Source organism: Bos indicus, chromosome 21 (assembly GCF_029378745.1).
Source record: "Bos indicus isolate NIAB-ARS_2022 breed Sahiwal x Tharparkar chromosome 21, NIAB-ARS_B.indTharparkar_mat_pri_1.0, whole genome shotgun sequence".
NCBI classification, from domain to species: domain Eukaryota; kingdom Metazoa; phylum Chordata; class Mammalia; order Artiodactyla; family Bovidae; genus Bos; species Bos indicus.
Window position 1 is genome coordinate 24,914,677 of NC_091780.1, and position 18,863 is coordinate 24,933,539.

The 18,863-nt window shown below is 44.9% G+C and overlaps 1 protein-coding gene and 1 long non-coding RNA gene across 13 annotated transcripts in view; one reads left to right on the forward strand and one right to left on the reverse strand.

Annotated features, from left to right (window-relative positions):
• SH3GL3 (SH3 domain containing GRB2 like 3, endophilin A3) overlaps positions 1–356 on the reverse strand; it is a 117,002-nt gene extending 116,646 nt beyond the window's left edge. For 6 of the 12 annotated variants that reach the window (XM_070775218.1, XM_070775215.1, XM_070775219.1 and 3 more), the window contains exon 1: positions 17–356. In XM_070775218.1, the coding sequence (XP_070631319.1) occupies positions 17–61 (45 nt within the window). In that variant the 5' untranslated portion in view covers positions 62–356. The remainder of the gene's footprint in view (positions 1–16) is intronic. The other 6 variants (XM_019983987.2, XM_070775220.1, XM_019983991.2 and 3 more) reach the window with 5 other exon arrangements.
• On the forward strand, positions 350–17,978 carry LOC139178190 (uncharacterized). Its single transcript, XR_011562583.1, has 3 exons — positions 350–552; positions 16,342–16,458; positions 16,959–17,978. It is a non-coding gene; the product is annotated as an uncharacterized lncRNA (long non-coding RNA).
• The last annotated feature ends 885 nt before the right edge of the window (positions 17,979–18,863 follow it).

Genomic DNA, 18,863 nt, shown 5'->3' on the forward strand with positions numbered 1-18,863 from the left:
CTCCGTGCGTCCCTACCTGGCTGGCTTTGTGGAACTGCTTTTTCAGCCCCGCCACCGACATCGCGACGGCGCAGCGGCCGAGGCTGCTGGTCCCTGGACTCGGCCGGGCCACGCGGCCGCGATCCGCTGGAGGAGCGGGCGCCGGGGCCGGTCCCCGCGCGGCTGGGCTCCGCCGGGCCGGCCTTCCACGGCCACGGCCACGGCCACAGCCGCTGTCACACGCGCACACACGCGCGCACGCCGATGGCAACACTGCGTTCCAAAGCCCCTACGCAGCCCATTGGCCAAGCCGCGGAGATATGCAAATAAGGCCGCTGGGGCCGCCCACGCTTCATTGTTGCGTGGAGACCCGGGAGTACTGGAGCTGCGGAGAAAATGGGCCTGCGAAGCTGGGCTGCGTGGGGATGTCCCCGGGTCCGGAGAGCAGAGCCATACAGGACTGTCTGCAGGGCGTGGGACCGGATGCATCTGCCATAGGACTGCCCTGGATGGGACAGAGGAATCACCTCTCTATGCTTCTGGACAATGTCGCCGCCCTCAGGGGCATTTTTGGTAGGTTTCTGTTTTTAAAAACGGACGCCTTCATAATATAGGCTTCCCTGGTGGCTCAGATGGTAAAGAATCTGTCTGCAATGCCGGAGCCCCGTAATACGCCTTGTTGTTCAGTCGCTCAGTTGTGTCCGGCTGAAGCACATCAGGCTTCCCTGTCCTTCGCCATCTCCCGGAGCCTGCTCAAGCTCATGTCTGTTAAATCGGTGATGTCATCCAACCAACTCGTCCTCTGTCGTCCCCTTCTCCTCCTGCCTTCAATCTTTCCCAGTATCAGGGTCTTTGCTAATGTGCTCTTCCTATCAGGCGGCCAAAGTATCCGTCCTTCCAATGAATATTCAGGATTGATTTCCTTTAGGATTGACTGGTTTGATCTCCTTGCCGTCCAAGTGGTCCACTGGAGAAGGGAATGGCAAACCACTGCAGCATTCTTCCCTTAAAACCCCAGGAACAGTAAAAAACTTAAGGGGAGAGAAAGGTAACAGAACACAGAATCTGTAATAGGAGGAATTGGTCTGTGGGCGGCACATCTTGTTTCTTCTCAACCCCACCGGATGCTCTTTCTGGGTGCAATCCGGCACTCTAGGAGCCCAAGGGTTACTGGGTAATTTATTAAATAAGATGCTGCCTCCATACAGCACTTACCCCCTGTCAACTATATTAAGAGCAACTGTCTCCAAGGAGCCTTAAAGGAAGCTCTCTGTATCCAGGGGAACTCACCCCAGGAGGAGACCAGCTCCCTCGGTAAGTCTTGCCATGTCAGCTACAGGGCACCCTTTTGCATGGAGGTCATAGCACCCATGTGCATGGAGGCCTAGCCAGGGATCTGAAGCATCCCATTGACCTTCAAATCAGAGCTGCACCCAACAGGCCAGCATCTGAGCTGGAAGCTGGCCTCCAAAGGTCCCTGAATTAGTTACTCAGTCATGTCTGACTCTTTGTGACCCCATGGACTGTAGCCCTCCAGGCTCCACCATCCATGGGAATTCTCCAGGCAAAAATACTGGAATGGGTTGTCATGCCCTCCTCCAGGGGATCTTCCCAATCCAGGGATAGAACCCAGGTATCCCACATTGCAGGCAGATTCTTTACCATCTGAGCCCCCAGGGAAACCCCCAAAGGTCGCTAGGGCCCCCAAGACCTAGAAACCACTTTTAGCAAAACCTAACACTGAAAGAAACAAGCATATTCCTCCTCCAGTCTCCACCTAAAAGAAAGAAGCTCCTCCTTCTGCACCTTCAACAGATCCCATCTGCAATGACAAGTTCAGTTCAGTTCAGTTCAGTTGCTCAGTTGTGTCCGACTCTTTGTGACCCCAGCACACCAGGCTTCCCTGTCCTTCACCAACTCCAGGAACTTGCTAAAACTCATGTCCATGAAGTCGGTGATGCCATCCAACCATCTCATCCTCTGTCATCCCCTTCTCCTCCTGCCTTCAATCTTTCCCAGCATCAGGGTCTTTTCCAAGGAGTCAGTTCTTCGCATCAGGTGGCCAGTGGTATTGGAGTTTCAGCTTCAGCATCAGTCCTTCCAATGAACGTTCAGGACTGATTTCCTTTAGGATGGACTGGTTTGATCTCCTTGCAGTCCAAGGGACTCTCAGAGCCCCGGTTTACACCTGTTCCCTGGCATCCACTCCTGATATCTGCATTTCTCCAGGATAAAAGTCACACAGCCTCTCCTTTGACATTAGCTCCCAACTCCCTTATTCCTGAGGTCATCCTAGTGAGGATCGGCTAGTATCTACGTCTCCCTGTGCCTAAGTTCCCTCACTTTCCCTTTGGAGGGTGGGAATAGGAGCATTCTTCCTCGGATAGGGGAGGTAATGAAGGAACCTAGTGAAGGAGATAAAGGCAGCCATCCAGAGGGTTAATTAGCATGACTTGCGCAAGTGCTCGAATGACCTACATACAGCTGACACCAGCCACAGATAGGTAACTGACAGGTGTGAGGACTGTAACAGCTAGGTCCCAAGAGTATAGCAAGATGACCTGTTCATACGACTGGCTGACCGCCACTCAACAGCAGGCTCTGCTCCAGGGGAACTGCTACTAATAATGCAAGGGCAACTAGGGGCCAGGGCCACCTGGAAGAGGCTCATCCGCCTTCTTGCGCTGTGTCCAGGAGTCATTTAAATAAAACAGGTTTGAAGTAATTTCTCCTTAAGTCACTCTCCTTACTTTCTCCTTAAGTCTCCTTAAGTCTTCCACCCTCGGGAAGGGGTGGGGAGGGGTTTGAATATTTTATTAATAAAACTTTTTAACCTTTTTCCCTTGGTTAACAGCACATTCCAGTTCAGTTAATTTCAGTAATTGATCTCTTAATTTTATCAAGTGTAGAACTGTCATCATAGTCTCATCATTTCTTAACTTCAGAATCATTCATATACATTTTTCCTTCGTATAAGCATTTGCAACTTTTCTTAATTTTTTCTGTGATAATTCTCAGAAACTTGCCAGTTTTATTGGTTGTTTAAAACAACCAATATAAACTTGAGTTTATTCATCATTGCTATGGCTTTTTTTCTCTCGTTAATTTATGTCTTTATTAAACATTCCTTCCTTCTGTTTTGTTCAGGGGATTGAAGTTATTCACAGTAGAAACTGACCCTAGACAGGAAGAAGAATGTACTGGAGAAGGATATCACGTAGCCCAGCTGTTCAGAGGTTGTAGGGAACCAGGTGGGGGGATGAGCAGAAACTAGGAATCTGAGTGGTCAGATGCCCAGCTTGTTGTGATGTGCTGGTTGTACCACATGTTCAGGCTTCGGCTACCAGAATGACCACTAAGCTGCTTATTTCTTTTAGGCACTCATTCCAGGTTCAAAGTTCTAGTTCCAAGGAGCAGCATCTGATCAACTAAGTCTAGATGTTCTGCCCCAGCTCTCCAGGTCTAAGACCAACATCATGGTGGATTGCCCTGATAGGAGAAGAAGCTTCAGAAGCTAGGCAGCCAAAAACAATTGCCTACAAACAAAACACAAATGCCCACTAATGTTTATCTAGGGATCCCTTCATTCCTTCAGTTGAATGTGTTTTATTTATTTGTTATACTTTCTGGTTTTATAGTTGGCATATGTAAAGCTATGAATTTTCCCCTTCCATATGGCTTTGGTTTCACAGTTTTCATTATATAATATAGCTCTTCTGCTTGTGTTCTAAATAAATTTGTAATTGCAGTTACAAAGAGGAAATTACCATTTGATCCAAATTTTTAAAAACCTTTTCTAGGTGGTTTGATTTTTCTTATTCATGGTGTATGAAATTTGAGACTTGTGGTACTATTGTCAAACATGTCTTTAAAGTTCTTTTCTTTCAACATAGTCTATTATGTTACCTTTTATAAATGTACCACAGAGGTTAGAAATAATGTGTATTCTCGGTTTCTAGGGTATAGTTTTTAAGTTCATGGGTAGAGGAAGCATGTGTTCTACTGAAGTTCCTAGTTTAGAGGGAGATGTCAAAGTCCCACGAACTGGAGTCATGTTGGCCAATTCACGGTTTGCCTTTTACATCACCATCAACCCTCCAGGGCCCAAAGGCCCATAGCTCCTCAACCTGCTTAGAGGAAGAGAATACAGATGTCTGGGGCTATTTGACAGGGTTGTCTGCATGGAATGAAACCAATGGGAGAGTCTTGAGGCACAAACAAGCATCACCCTAATTTGGGCTCTTGATGATCTTCAAGGTCCATGACAAAGAGGCATGCTGTCATGGCACTCTGGACAGATGGCCCATGTTTTGCCAGAGGTTTGGGTGTTCTCCTGTGTTCCTTTCCTTATAGTACTTGGCTCCCTCTTCCCCTTTCCCTTCCCTGGTCCACAGAGAACAATGCTGGTGTGCATTCACATCTCTCTTGTCTTGTGGTCAGGCCAGCTTGTCAATTAGGCAGTCCTCATGCCTGGCCGGGTCATGAATGACACATCTGTCTGTGTGGGCAGGAGCAGAAGAGCCTTGGGCAGGGGACTGACAGGAAAGGAAGCTTACAGATTAGCGTCTCCAAATATTATTCCATCGTGCATGTTATCTGTCCCTGCCTCCCTTCAAATAGCTCCCTTGGGACTTCTCTAGTGGCCCAGTGGCTAGGACTCTGCACTCCCAATGCAGAGAGCCCAGGTTCAATCTCTGGTCAGAGAACTAGATCCCACATGCCACAACTAAAGACCTGGCACAGCCAAATAAATAACTTTAAAAAAAAATAGCTCCTTTTATCACTAGTATCTATTTGTTTCAAAGATTTTCTCTGCTTTTTCTTCTTTATTTTTGGAAGCTATATACTCAATTTTTACCCACTAGTGGTTACCATTGTTCTATAAAATATTTGACCTTATATTCTCTATCAGCATCAATAATTAAACATTTAGGGAAGCCATAGCATGACTAGAATGAGCAGTGGCCAGGGCACCTGGACTAGGGTCATCTCGTCACCTCCGTCAACTTAAACCAGCTCACACTCTAGCCCCAGCCAGCTGAGAAGCTTCCACCAGAGACCAGACTGAGTCCACTTTCCTTTGTCTGAAGTAGAAAATGAACCAGTTTGAGACTAGGATGCAGGGTGTTGAGTTTTAAGTAAGGGAGGAAAGATGGAGAGAAGAAGACAACTTAAACAGAAATTCTAAGATAAAAGAATAATGAAATTATTTTAAATTCAAAACAAAAGTTTTCACAAGTATAGATTTTCTGTGACACAGTAACACCTACAATTTGAAGCTATCAAAAAGTAAAAAGGCAGGGAACTTCCCTTGTAGTCCAGTGGTTAAGATTTCGCCTCCCAGTGCAGGGGGTGTGGGTTTGATCCCTAGTTGGGGAGTTGAGATCCTACATGCCTTGTGGCCAAAAGACCAAAACATAAAACAGAAACAATATTATAACTAATTCAGTAAAGACTTTAATATTGGTTCACATAAAAAATATCTTTAAAAAAAGAAGGAAATTTTACCTTGGGAATCACCACTGAAGCAACTGCTCTTAATATTTTGGCATGTTTTTCTTTCACAGCCTTTTTCTATGCAAAATTTAAACAGCAGGATCGTGACTATGCATACTACTTTATTTTCTTCTTTATTCTCTTAATTATGTGAGCATTTCTACACTGTCTAGTCTTCACACACATTATTCTCATGACAACTTAATAACCAATTATGTAGACATGTCAAATTATATTTGATCGTTTTCCATTACTACTCATTTAAAGGATTTTCCCCCAAATTTTTCATCACTTAAATAATGCTACATGAAACGTCTTTTTCCATATAAGAACTTCTTTCTGTATTTAGGAATAGTTCCTTAGAACGGATCCCCAGATGTGAAGTTAGTGCATCAAAGACTTAAACAGTTCTAAATGCAAATTGCCATTTCTGGAGCATAGTTATAATTGCTCCCACTGCCCATGGTCATTAGAGAACAGTATTATAAAAAGTCAGGGAGTGTCAAAGAGACATAGATCTATGTCTACCATTTTTCTTGAATTCCATGACATGAATCCTGTGGCATGATATAAGCTTCAGACTGCAGTTCTTGGCTGTCTTTGGAGAGCTGAGTTCAAACACATCAGTCTTAAATAATCCTAAAGTGTTACTTTAACCATGGCCTCTCAATTTCCAACTTTACTCTCTTTTTTCTTCCCTGAAAAAAAAAAAAAGCTTTCACCCAGACTCTGTTCTGGGGAGGCACTGTGGGTTACTCGTGCATAAAAGGGTGGAGCTCTGGCCCATGAAATGCATTGGTACAATATGCCAAGTATTTAGCTAAACTTGACCCAGAGGCATTCCTTCTCCCAGTTTAATATCTCCACATACCTGCTTGCAGCAGAAAGTTGAGAGCATGGCTATGATTTTGCTTTCCTTGTAACTCTGTAGGCCTTCACTGTGCACATGTGGGAAAGACATGTGCCCATCAATGAGGTAACAGAGCAGATATGATGAATCCCAGATGTTCACCACGGCAATTTGCCTTGTGCAAGACCACAACTGGGAACAAATGTATAGATTTTCTTCACTTATTGTTTTACATGAAGCTGATGGAAAATCAACTGATCAGTTCAAGAAAAAACCAGAGAAATCTTTCCATTTTAAAATGGAGAGGTAAAGCACTGAAGCATTCTTGTGTGTTTCAAAATGAGGACTGGGTGAAGGGCTACGATCAACAAAGTGACAGTAAATATAATTAACTGGTGAATTAATCCATTTCATGGTTATACACAATACATGACTCCATTATTCTATACTCTAAAAACATTCAGTTAAGCATTCTAGGTCATCAGATCAGATCAGTCACTCAGTCGTGTCCGACTCTTTGTGACCCCATGAATCGCAGCACGCCAGGCCTCCCTGTCCATCACCAACTCCCGGAGTTCACTCAGACTCACGTCCATCGAGTCAGTGATGCCATCCAGCCATCTCATCCTCTGTCGTCCCCTTCTCCTCCTGCCCCCAATCCCTCCCAGCATTAGAGTCTTTTCCAATGAGTCAACTCTTCACATGAGGTGGCCAAAGTACTGGAGTTTCAGCTTCAGCATCATTCCTTCCAAAGAAATCCCAGGGCTGATCTCCTTCAGAATGGACTGGTTGGATCTCCTTGCAGTCCAAGGGACTCTCTAGAGTCTTCTCCAACACCACAGTTCAAAAGCATCAATTCATCGGTGCTCAGCCTTCTTCACAGTCCAACTCTCACATCCATACATGACCACAGGAAAAACCTTAGCCTTGACTAGACGAACCTTTGTTGGCAAAGTAATGTCTCTGCTTTTGAATATGCTATCTAGGTTGGTCATAACTTTCCTTCCAAGGAGTAAGCGTCTTTTAATTTCATGGCTGCAGTCACCATCTGCAGTGATTTTGGAGCCCCAAAAAATAAAGTCTGACACTGTTTCCACTGTTTCCCTATCTATTTCCCATGAAGTGGTGGGACTGGATGCCATGATCTTCGTTTTCTGAATGTTGAGCTTTAAGCCAACTTTTTCACTCTCCTCTTTCACCTTCATCAAGAGGCTTTTTAATTCCTCTTTACTTTCTGCCATAAGGGTGGTGTCATCTGCATATCTGAGGTTATTGATATTTCTCCCAGCAATCTTGATTCCAGCTTGTGTTTCTTCCAGTCCAGCGTTTCTCATGATGTACTCTGCATATAAGTTAAATAAACAGGGTGACAATATACAGCCTTGACGAACTCCTTTTCCTTTTTGGAACCAGTCTGTTGTTCCATGGCCAGTTCTAACTGTTGCTTCCTGACCTGCATACAAATTTCTCAAGAGGCAGATCAGGTGGTCTGGTATTCCTATCTCTTTCAGAATTGTCCACAGTTTATTGTGATCCACACAGTCAAAGGCTTTGGCATAGTCAATAAAGCAGAAATAGCTGTTTTTCTGGAACTCTCTTGCTTTTTCCATGATCCAGCGGATGTTGGCAATTTAATCTCTGGTTCCTCTGCCTTTTCTAAAACCAGCTTGAACATCAGGAAGTTCACGGTTCGCATATTGCTGAAGCCTGGCTTGGAGAATTTTGAGAATTACTTTACTAGCACGTGCTGCTGCTGCTGCTGCTGCTAAGTCGCTTCAGTCGTGTCCGACTCTGTGCGACCCCATAGACGGCAGCCCACCAGGCTCCGCCGTCCCTGGGATTCTCCAAGGCAAGAACACTAGCATGTGAGATGAGTGCAATTGTGTGGTAGTTTGAGCATTCTTTGGCATTGCCTTTCTTTGGGATTGGAATGAAAACTGACCTTTTCCAGTCCTGTGGCCACTGCTGAGTTTTCCAAATTTGCTGGCATATTGAGTGCAGCACTTTCACAGCATCATCTTTCAGGATTTGGAATAGCTCCACTGGAATTCTATCACCTCCACTAGCTTCGTTCTAGGTCATGGTGAAATTCTAATTAGTCTTTGTTAATTGCATAGTGCAGTTTTCATTTTCACATTTTACCCCACAAGATTTATTTTGAAATAAATGCCAGAGATGAGCAATTAGTGAGCGGTGCCCTGATGGCTTTTGTAAACTACTGCTGCCACCTTGTGGTACTTCTGAAAAGTGGGAGAGATGAACATTGAGGAACTGTAAGTTTATCTAATGGTGGTTAGTTGTAGGTCATTTACTTATATTTCAGTTTTTTAAGAGCACACTAACACCTCTAGTCTTGTCACAGCAGCTCATCTGAATGGTGCTGAGTGAAAAAAATCTTGCTGGAGTTTGGAAACCTTGAGATTCTGGGTCACTTCTGGGACTTTGGCTAATCAAGGGTTGCTTCACAGTTCTTATTGTGTAAGAAGCTCAAGAAGGGCTGCTCTGTCGCTAAGACATTATCCAGAGAGGAAGCAGAATAATAAATAGAGGATGGTGGTCATGGTATCAAAGGAGGAATTTCAAGAAAGGAAGTAGTCAGCAGAGCCGGTGGTTACTAAGCAGCCTGCAGCATCCCAATTCCATCACTCTCTATCCCCCTTTCCTCCCTTTATTTTTTCATCCACAGTTCTTTATTCTAGATGCCTGATACTTTAATAATATCTAATCTTTAATTTTGTATTATCCAACTCCACCACCAGAATGAATAAAAGTTCTACAGCAGGGACTTCCCTTGTGGTCCAGTGATTAAGAATCTGCCCTTGCACTGCAGGTGACACGGGTTCGAACCCTCGGGAACTAAGATCCCACATGCCTCAGAACAACTAATAAGCCCATGCGCCACAACTAGAGAGTCCATGCGCCACGACAAAAGATCCCATGAGCCAAATAAATCTTGATTTTACAAAGAGTTATTTAAATTAAAAAAATTTTTTAAAGTTCTGTGGCAGTAGGACAGAACAGAACTTCTAATAGAACTTTCCATGATGATGGAAATGTTCTCTACCTGTGCTGTCCAAATCCAAGAACCACCAGCCAACTGTGGCTATGAGTCACTTAAGTGGCCACAGTGGCTCTCCATTTCTACTTTGGCTTTAATGAATTAAGACTTAAATAGCAACCTGTGACTAGTGGCTATTGTGTTACATGGAGCAGCCCCAGAAGGGTAACAGTATTCTACTCCATTTCCTGCCATGCTCCCAACACCAAAAGACAATATGGAGACCTAGAGCCCCTCCATAAACATATTCATTTAGTGAATACGTGACTATAAAGAGTCAAAGCAATTTTAGTAAGTTGTGGTTGAGGCTTCCCTGGTGGCTCAGACAGGAAAGAATTTCCCTGCAATGCAGGAGACTTGGGTTTGAGCCCTGGGTCAGGAAGATCCCCTGGAGAAGGGGATGGCAACCCACTGCAGTATTCTTGCCTGGAGAATCCAATGGACAAAGGAGGCTGGCGGGCTTCAGTCCATAGGGTTGCAAAGAGTCAGACAGGACTGAGCGTCTACCACTTTCACTTGTGTGTTGAGGTGAAGCGATCAGGGAGGAGCTGCGTCCAGGCAGATGCAGTTAGAAAGCCAAGGAGATGTGAGGGGTCATGTTCGTGCTGCATGTCCAAGGTGATGTGAACAAGGGTCCTGCCAGCACTGACTCCCACGGTCTTGTGGGCATCAGTTCTGTGGTCAGAGACTGAACTAAGAGCCAGGAATCCTGCCAGGAGGGTCAGCGGAGGGAGGGAGCATAGGAAACTGCCTTCTCCCATGGGCCCACCTGGGCAGGCCCACAGCAGTGCTGCCATGGGGGACAGAGAACTCCTATCTGTCTGTGGCCCTGTCCTTAAACCTGCAAGTTCCCCAGGTCCTTCCGTGGACCATGAGGTTGACAACAGTAACCTCACAGGTGTGACAGGACTTGGGGAAGAGCTTTGTTAAGTGCACAAGACAGCCTCATTAGTATCATTGCTACACATGGTTTCTTCCTCTTCTGGTCGCTGCTCATGGAGTTGCAGAGAAGTCTGTGACCCTCCCTGGCCAGAGAGTCTGACCCTGGACCCCAGCAATCAAGCTTGCACGTCTCCTCTGCCCGTCTGCTCCAGGCACTTACTGGGACTAATGCTCTAAGTGTGTCCCCATTCCCCCAGGGGGAATGTCAGATTCCTTTTATGATATCTGCTAAATGAAGCACTGAAGGACATGAAGACACTGATTCTCAGGACTTAGAGGTAATAATTATGGAATTATAGATCACAGGATCATTCTAAAAAGATCCCCAAAGACACAGACGTTCGATTTTAAGAAAAGAATGCTTGTCGGGCTGCTAAAAAGTGTGTTTTCCTCCCATTTTCCTACGTGTGTGTGTGTTAGTCGCTCAGTCATGTCTGACTCTTTGCAACTCTGTGGGCTGTAGCCCACCAGTCTCCTCTGCCCAAGGAATTCTCTAGATAAGCATACTGCAGTGGGTTGCCATTCCCTTCTCCAGGGGATCTTCCAGACCCAGGGAAAGAACCCTGGTTTCCTGCATTGCAGGCAGATTCTTTAACATCGGAGTCACCTGGAAAGCCCCCATTTTCCTATAAGCCCCCTTATTTCAGAGGAGAAATCAATCCCCAGATTGACTTCATATTCTCTTTCCACTGCCTTTGTGAGAAAAAATTGTGGTTTCCTTTAAGTGTAGTATTTGGTGCATTTACAAATGTTGCAGAAAGGTGCTTAGCATTTGGTATTTCAAGAATCTCCCATTGGTTCTTTTTTTTTTAATTTATTTATTTTAATTGGAGGATAATTACTTTACAATATTGTGGTGGTTTTTGCCATACATCGACATGAATCAGCCACGGGTGCACATGTGTCCCCCCGTCCTGAACTCCCCTCCCACCTCCCTCTTTACCCCATCCCTCTGGGTTGTCCCAGAGCACCAGGTATGAGTGCCCTGCTTCGTGCATCGAACTTGCACTGGTCAGCTATTTCACATATGGTAATATACATGTTTCAATGCTATTCTCTCAAATCATCCCACCTTTGCCTTCTCCCGAATACTTTGGCCACCTGATGCGAAGAACTGACTCCTTGGAAGAGACCCTGATGCTGTGAAAACTTGAGGGCAGGAGGAGAAGGGGATGATAGAGAATGAGATGGTTAGATGGCATCACTGACTCAATGAACATGAGTTTGAGCAAGCTCCGAGAGTTGGTAATGGACAGGGAAGCCTGGCATGCTGCAGTCCATGGGGTCACAAAGAGTAGGACATGACTGAACGACTGAACTGAGAACTGAATATTCCATAGTGTATATGTACCGCAACTTCCTTATCCATTCATCCGCCAATGGATATCTAGGTTTCTTCCATGTCCTAGCTATTGTAAACAGTGCTGCAATGAACACTGGGGTACACGTGTCTCTTTCAATTCTGGTTTCCTCGGCGTGTATGCCCAGCAGTGGGATTGCTGGGTCATATGGCAGTTCCATTTCCAGTTTTTTAAGGAATCTTCACACTGTTTTCCATAGTAGCCATACCAGTTTGCATCCCCACCAACAGTGTAAGAGGATTCCCTTTTCTCCACACCCTATCCAGTATTTAGTGTTTGTAGACTTTTTGATAATGGCCATTCTGACTGGCATGAGATGATACTTCATTGTGGTTTTGATTTGCATTTCTCTAATAATGAGTGATGTTGAGCACCTTTTCATGTGTTTATTAGCCATCTGTATGTCTTCTTTGGAGAAATGTCTGCTTAGTTCTTTGGCCCACTTTTTGATTGGGTTGTTTTTCTGGTATTGAACTGCATGAGCTGCTGGTGTATTTTGGAGATTAATTCTTTGTCAGTTTTTTTGTTTGCTAGTATTTTCTCCCATTCTGAAGGCTGCCTTTTCACTTTGCTTATAGTTTCCTTCATTGTGCAAAAGCTTTTAAGTTTAATTCGATCTCATTTGTTTATTTTTGTTTTTATTTCCTTTACACTGGGAGGTGGGTCACAGAGGATCTTGCTGTGATTTATGTCAGAGTGTTCTGCCTATGTTTTCCTCTAAGAGTGAGTTTTATACTTTCTGGCCTTACATTTAGATCTTTGATCCATTTTGAGTTTATTTTTGTATGTAGTATTAGAAAGTATCCTAGTTTCATTCTTTTACATGTGATTGACCAGTTTTCCCAGCACTACTTGTTAAAGAGATTGTCTTTTCTCCATTGTATATTTTTGCCTCCTTTGTCAAAGAAAAGGTGTCCATAGGTGTGTGGATTTATCTCTGGGCTTTCTATTTCATTCCATTGATCTATATTTCTGTCTGTGTGCCAGTACCAAGAATCTCCCACTTGTTCTGAATGTGCCTTTTGTAATCCTATAAGTTTACAGTGTCTGTGCTGGTGTGTATTTAAAAGTTGGTTTGTTGCTGTTACGTTGACTGTCCATAGCGGGTAGCGAGGGACCTCAAAGCAAAACAGCAGAACTTAAAATATGGTCAAACGTGATTCTGTAGCACTGTAAAGCAGTGCTTCTCAATCTCTGGGTTTCCCTGGTGGCTCAGACAGTAAAGAATCTACCTATAATGCAGGAGATCTGGGTTTGATCCTTGGGTCAGGAAGATCCCCTGGAGAAGGGAATGGCTACCCACTCCAGTATTCTTGCCTGGAGAATTCCATGGACAGAGAGGAGCCTGGTGGGCTACGGTCGGTGGGGTCGCAGAGTTGGACACAATGAGTGACTCTCACTCACTCACTCAATCTTTAATGTGTACACAAATCCCCTGGGTATCTGGGTAGAATGCAGGCTCTGATTCGCTGGGTCTTCCCCAAGGGCTAAGATTCCGCATTTCTGACAAGCCCCCAGGTGATGCCAGTGTGCTGGGCCAGGGACCACTCTTTGAGTAGAAGGCTGTAAGTGACAAGTCCTCAACAGTCTTAGAGAAACCCCAGGATGTAGATTTTCTTATTTAACACATGCTCGTTCTGTGAGCAGTGGAAATGCACCATAAACAGGATTCTTTGTGTTTAAATGACCTGGACGGGCTGAGTTCCAGGTTTGTCTTTCCCTTGCCCATGGGAGCAACATTTTCTCTCCTGTGGCACAGCTACTCTTCTGGTAAACATCAGAAGCTGGTATTGTTTGTCATCACCTTCGCCCCAGTGGGTGTGGGATTCCGAACCTGATTTTGCCAGATCTGTCCAAACAGTAAAACGTGTCTTTGCCCCTGAAATATGCAACTGGCGGCTTGCAGCTACTTTCTGTGACCTGGATGATCAGAGGCCCCTGGACATGCAAAGGGAAAGAAGCCATGGTGTGTATGGGACATGCCACTGTGCACTCTGACAGCAAGCCTGGGAGATATGTACAGTTCCTGATTCAATGATAAGACCGCGCTCAGAGAGATGAAGCGGCCCCAGCAAGAGGTAACTGACCCACCTCCCAAACTCTGGCCTCAGAAGTCTACCCACTGGCTTGGAGAGAATCAGGACTTTGATGTGTATGAACAGTCCTTGCTCTAAAGTACACTAGGGAGCTTCCCTCGGGGTCCGTGGTTAAGAATCTACCTGCCAGTGCAGGGGACTCAGGTTCAAGAAGACCTAATCCGAGAAGATCCCTCATGTCATGGGATAACTAAGTCTGTGTGCCACAACTACTGAGCCTGTACTCTGGAGTCCATGCTCCACAACTAGAGAGTAGCCCCGCTTGCTGCATCTAGAGAAAGCCCACGCACAGCAAGCAAGACCCGCATGTGTGAGTGCTAAACCACTTCTGCTAAGTCGCTTCAGTCGTGTCCGACTCTGTGCAACCCCATAGACGGCAGCCCACCAGGCTTCCCCGTCCCTGGGATTCTCCAGGCAAGAACACTGGAGTGGGTTGCCATTTCCTCCTCCAATGCGTGAAAGTGAAAAGTGAAAGTGAAGTCGCTCAGTCGTGTCCAACTCTTAGCGACCCCATGGACTGCAGCCCACCAGGCTCCTCCGTCCATGGGATTTTCCAGGCAAGAGTCCTGGAGTGGGGTGCCATTGCCTTCTCCACTAAATCACTTCAGTCGTGTCTAACTCTTTGCGACCCCTATGGACAGTAGCCCGCCAGGCTCCTCTGTCATGGAAATCTTCAGGCAAGAATACTAGAGTGGGTTGCCATGCCCTCCTCCAGAAGATCTTCCTGAGCCAGGGATCAAACTCACATCTCCTGCATTGCAGGCAGATTCTTTACCACTGAGCTACCAGGGAAGCCCCAAGGAAGATCTAGCACTCCAAAAATAAAAGAAAGAAAAACACCTGTTTAAAAAAAAAAAACAAAAGAAACAAAAAGAAACCTAATGAACTTTATCACCCCACAAAATCTGAGAAGTAAATGAATGACTTAAGATCTCACCTGAGGGTCTGCAGGTCATAATTGGATGGACTTTTAAGTTCATTTAGTTTTAAGCAAACCTGACCTAAGCTGTTAGAAATCAGGAACCTACTGACCCGTGGGAGGGGCAGTCAGGACTGGAAGGGGTCCCAGTGAGGCTTCTGGGGGCTGCTAATGTTCCATTTCTCAGGCTGGGTGCAAGGTACAGGAGAGGGCTCCCCTGGCGAAAATACAGTAAGCTGTACCCGTAAAACATATGCACTCCTCTAGCTGCACCGAAAAATTACCTAAAGTTCATAACTTGGAAAGATTTTGACTACAAAGAGCAGCCATTTTAAAAACAGGAATTAAATCATAATGCTTATATCAATGACAATGAACAAATGCCCTGAATTCCCCCCTTTTGCAGATCCATCACTTTGGCTTAAAAACAAAACAAACCCCCAATTACCTAATCTCGGCCACCCCCATGCAGTGCATTGTAAGGCTAAAAACTTCAAAAACCGGCCCGTCTCCTCTGTTTTCCATTCTGCTTTTCCTCTCTCCCCACTGATGCGTGGGGGAACGACCTCACCTGATTTTTATGTAGAAAATTGAGTCCATCTGGCAATAGCTCCCTCCCGCCCCCTCCCCCCAACTTGAATGTGGTCCTGGGAGCCCATGTTTTCCCACCATGCTCCCCTCTGACAGTGAGGAGAAGGAGCCCCATCTCCTCTTGGCCTCTCTGCAGCTCACACCCCACCAGTCCAGTCCTGACACACACCCCCGGGGCGAGGGGGCGGGGGGTGCAGATCCCCTCCCCACAGACAGAAGGCCAGATGTTCCAGACCTGGTCCCAGCCCGTTTCCAAGGTCTTCAGTTTCAGGAAAACAACCTGAGCCACTGCCCCACTCCCTGAGGATGCTGGTAGAATCCTCCCTTGAGATCTGAGTTCACCTTTTACACAGTCTTGACCCCTTGACTTTTGTCTTATTTCCTGACTTCCAGGCATACATAGGGCCTAATTTTAAATGGCTTTGGAAGTTTAGACATTCAGGCTTTTGCAAATGATTTAATTGAATGGCTGGAAATGCTCAAGTTTCTCAGAATACCTAGAACCTTTTAAACTCTTTAAACTGGGTGCTTCAGCTGTGCTGTCAGAGAGCTGGAGGCCCAGGCCTGGTCTTCTGTCTACAAGACACAGATAAAGTGTCTAGCAAGGAATTTACCAGGTGTCACACAACCTGGGTCCCAACCTGCTGGAGGGCCCTGGAGAAGCCTGATTTTCCTAAAAGCTGAAACATCCATGCCCATAATGATGTGCTATGTTGTGTGCTATGCTAAGTCACTTCAGTCACATCTGACACTTTATGAACCTTTGTTCACTTTGTGAAAGTGAGGCTCATCTGTCCATCAAATTGTCCAGTCAAGAATACTGGAGTGGGCTGCCATTTTCTCCTCCAGGGGATCTTCCTGTCCCAGGGATTGAACTCCCTTCTCTTTTGTCTCCTGCACGGGCAGGCAGGTTCTTTACCACTAGCGCCACCTGGGAAGCCCCTTAATGATACATTTCCCCAAAGTTCATAGTTGTGTGATCCATTTAGTTCACATATGATAAAGTAGTCTCTGCTCCCATAAACCCTACAGCGTTCATGCATTCCCAGGGACACCTGACTTGGGCAGTGGATGCAGGTGTACTTCCTCAGCTGAACATCTTGTTCCAGACACAAGCTGCACAACTGTTCATGGCACCTCTGTCCATTATTTTGGAGAAGTTTTAGGTAACTTTTGATATCTTTCTGCTTCCTCTACTTTTAATCATATCAATAATTATTTTCAACCACTCCAAGGATACTTTATTTTCATGCTTATGGTACATATTTAACAAATCCCCAGAATCTTTACCCATGGTATCAGGTTTATCTCTTTAAAGTGTCTTAGTTCCACTTTACTGCTTAAAAATGGATTTTTACAGAACTTGGTACACCGTAGGGAATTATTTAATCAAATTACATAGCATATAGAGGGTTTATGCCAAATTAGTGAGGCCTGACCAGACAGAATGAAAAGAGTCAAGAGCTGTAACACAAGTGTATTCAGCTCCATTGCACTTTGTTTTCAAAGCTAACATTGCACTTTGTTTTTAAAGCTAATATATTGCAATTTGTTTTAAAACCTAATATAAATAAATAAAAGGATTGGGAAATTGCAAATACTAATTAATACAGCCAACATATTTAAAATACATTTGTGGGTTTTCTCTCCTCCATTCTTTTCCTAGAGCCCATGGCTTGCAAGGCTAAGATAATTCAAAAGGATGCTCCTAACATAACCCAAGTCTGGGGAGAAGGCAGATACTCTTCAGAATGATAAAATACAGGAGATATGCCAACAGCATGGATAGCTGATGTATTTTAGATCATCCACCTGGAGACCAGATGACCATAATGGTCTTTTTCCATCCAACCAGCAGGATGTGGGACTCCCTCCACCCTCTCTCCAACAATGAACAAAAGAGAGAAATTCACTGCTAAGGACTGATCCATAGATTGACAATGCACACCCAAGGCCATGACCAAAAGCAAGCATTTTAGGGAGAATATGAGGAATAAAAAAAACTGGGAGTGGGGAGTAGGAGATGGCAAGGAAGCATTCCAAAGGGAACTATTTTTGCTCATGCACTGAGTAGTTATTACAGACTGGGGTCAAGTATGGGAGATATACTGAGAAGACAAACATGATTGTCCATAAAGGTCCCTTAAAACTCTACAGCCTACTAAGACTGGGACTGACATATATGCAGTACTGTGTATAAAATAGATAACTAATGAGAACCTATTGTATGGCACGGAGAACACTCAGTGCTCTGTGGTGACCTAAATGGGAAGGAAATTCAAAAACATATCTGTATATGTATGGCTGATTCACTTTGATGTACAGCAGAAATGTACAACATTGTAAAGCAACTATACCCCAATAAAAATTAAAAAAAAAAAAACCTCTATGGCTGACTACTCCTAAATGGTACAGGGCATGAACCTGGGTAGACTCACCCCTCCCACACCTTTTGACTGCAAACAGATTGATTCTATCACTAGAGCAGAAGTTAAGAATTGATTGAAGGAGGTTTTTCAGCTAAACAAAGCAGACATAACACATGTTTATCTCCACCTCTTCCCCGATTCCCACAGAAGGACACTAAGAGAATTAGAGAGTCAGAGAAGAGATGACAGACTAGAGATGTCAACCAAATTTGGGAAAATTGAAAACAGTTGAATAAATGGTGCTGCCTTCACTGAGCTCTGAGAGCAAAACTCCGACTGCCTGCAGAGGAAATGAAACTGGTTTAAAAAAAGAAAAAAAATGATTCCCAGTAAAGAAGCCTGGAAAGTTTCAGAAATCAAGGCACAGACACCTTCAAAGAGAAAGAATAGGGTGGGTTTGGCAGTGCAGGGAAGAAAGGAGAGCTGGTTTAAAGCTCTAATAAGGAGGAGTTGGGCCCCCAGATTCTAAGTGCAGGCTGCAAAGCCATGGGAATGACCCTGCCTCTCTTTGTGGAAGACAGGAGACTTATTCTCCAGAAGGGCTGGACCAGAGAAACGCTGGGTGAGAGTGGAGAAGTGAACTCAGTAAGGCCCTCCTTCCCCCTCCCCACCCCCACTCAGTTCTGACATGTGGGCTTCAGGAGGGCTGCCTATAAGGGGAAAGCATGGAACTGATAGATGAGTTGGTGTGTTTGACCCCTGTAAGAGGATTATTTTGGCTTCTTAGATGGCACTAGTGGTAAAGAACCTGCATGCCAACGCAGAAGATGAAAGAGAAGCAACAAGTTCAATCCCTAGGTTGGGAAGATCCCCTGGAGAAGGACATGCCAACCCACTCCAGTATTCTTGCCTGGAGAATCCCATGGACAGAGGAGCCTGGCGGGCTACAGTCCATAGGGTCGCAAAGAGTCAGATATGCCTGAAGTGACTTAACACACATGCACAAGAGGATTGTTCAGGTTCTTTTAGAATGTTTGGGGCTGAATCAATAAGTAACTGCTATGAAACTAAGTAAATAAAAAGTAAAGCAACTTTTAAATTATATAATAAGGGAAATAAAATCATAATACACGGTATAGCTGTGAACAATATTTGCATAATCAAAATAATGACAATACAAAATATCAATTTGACCAAAACAC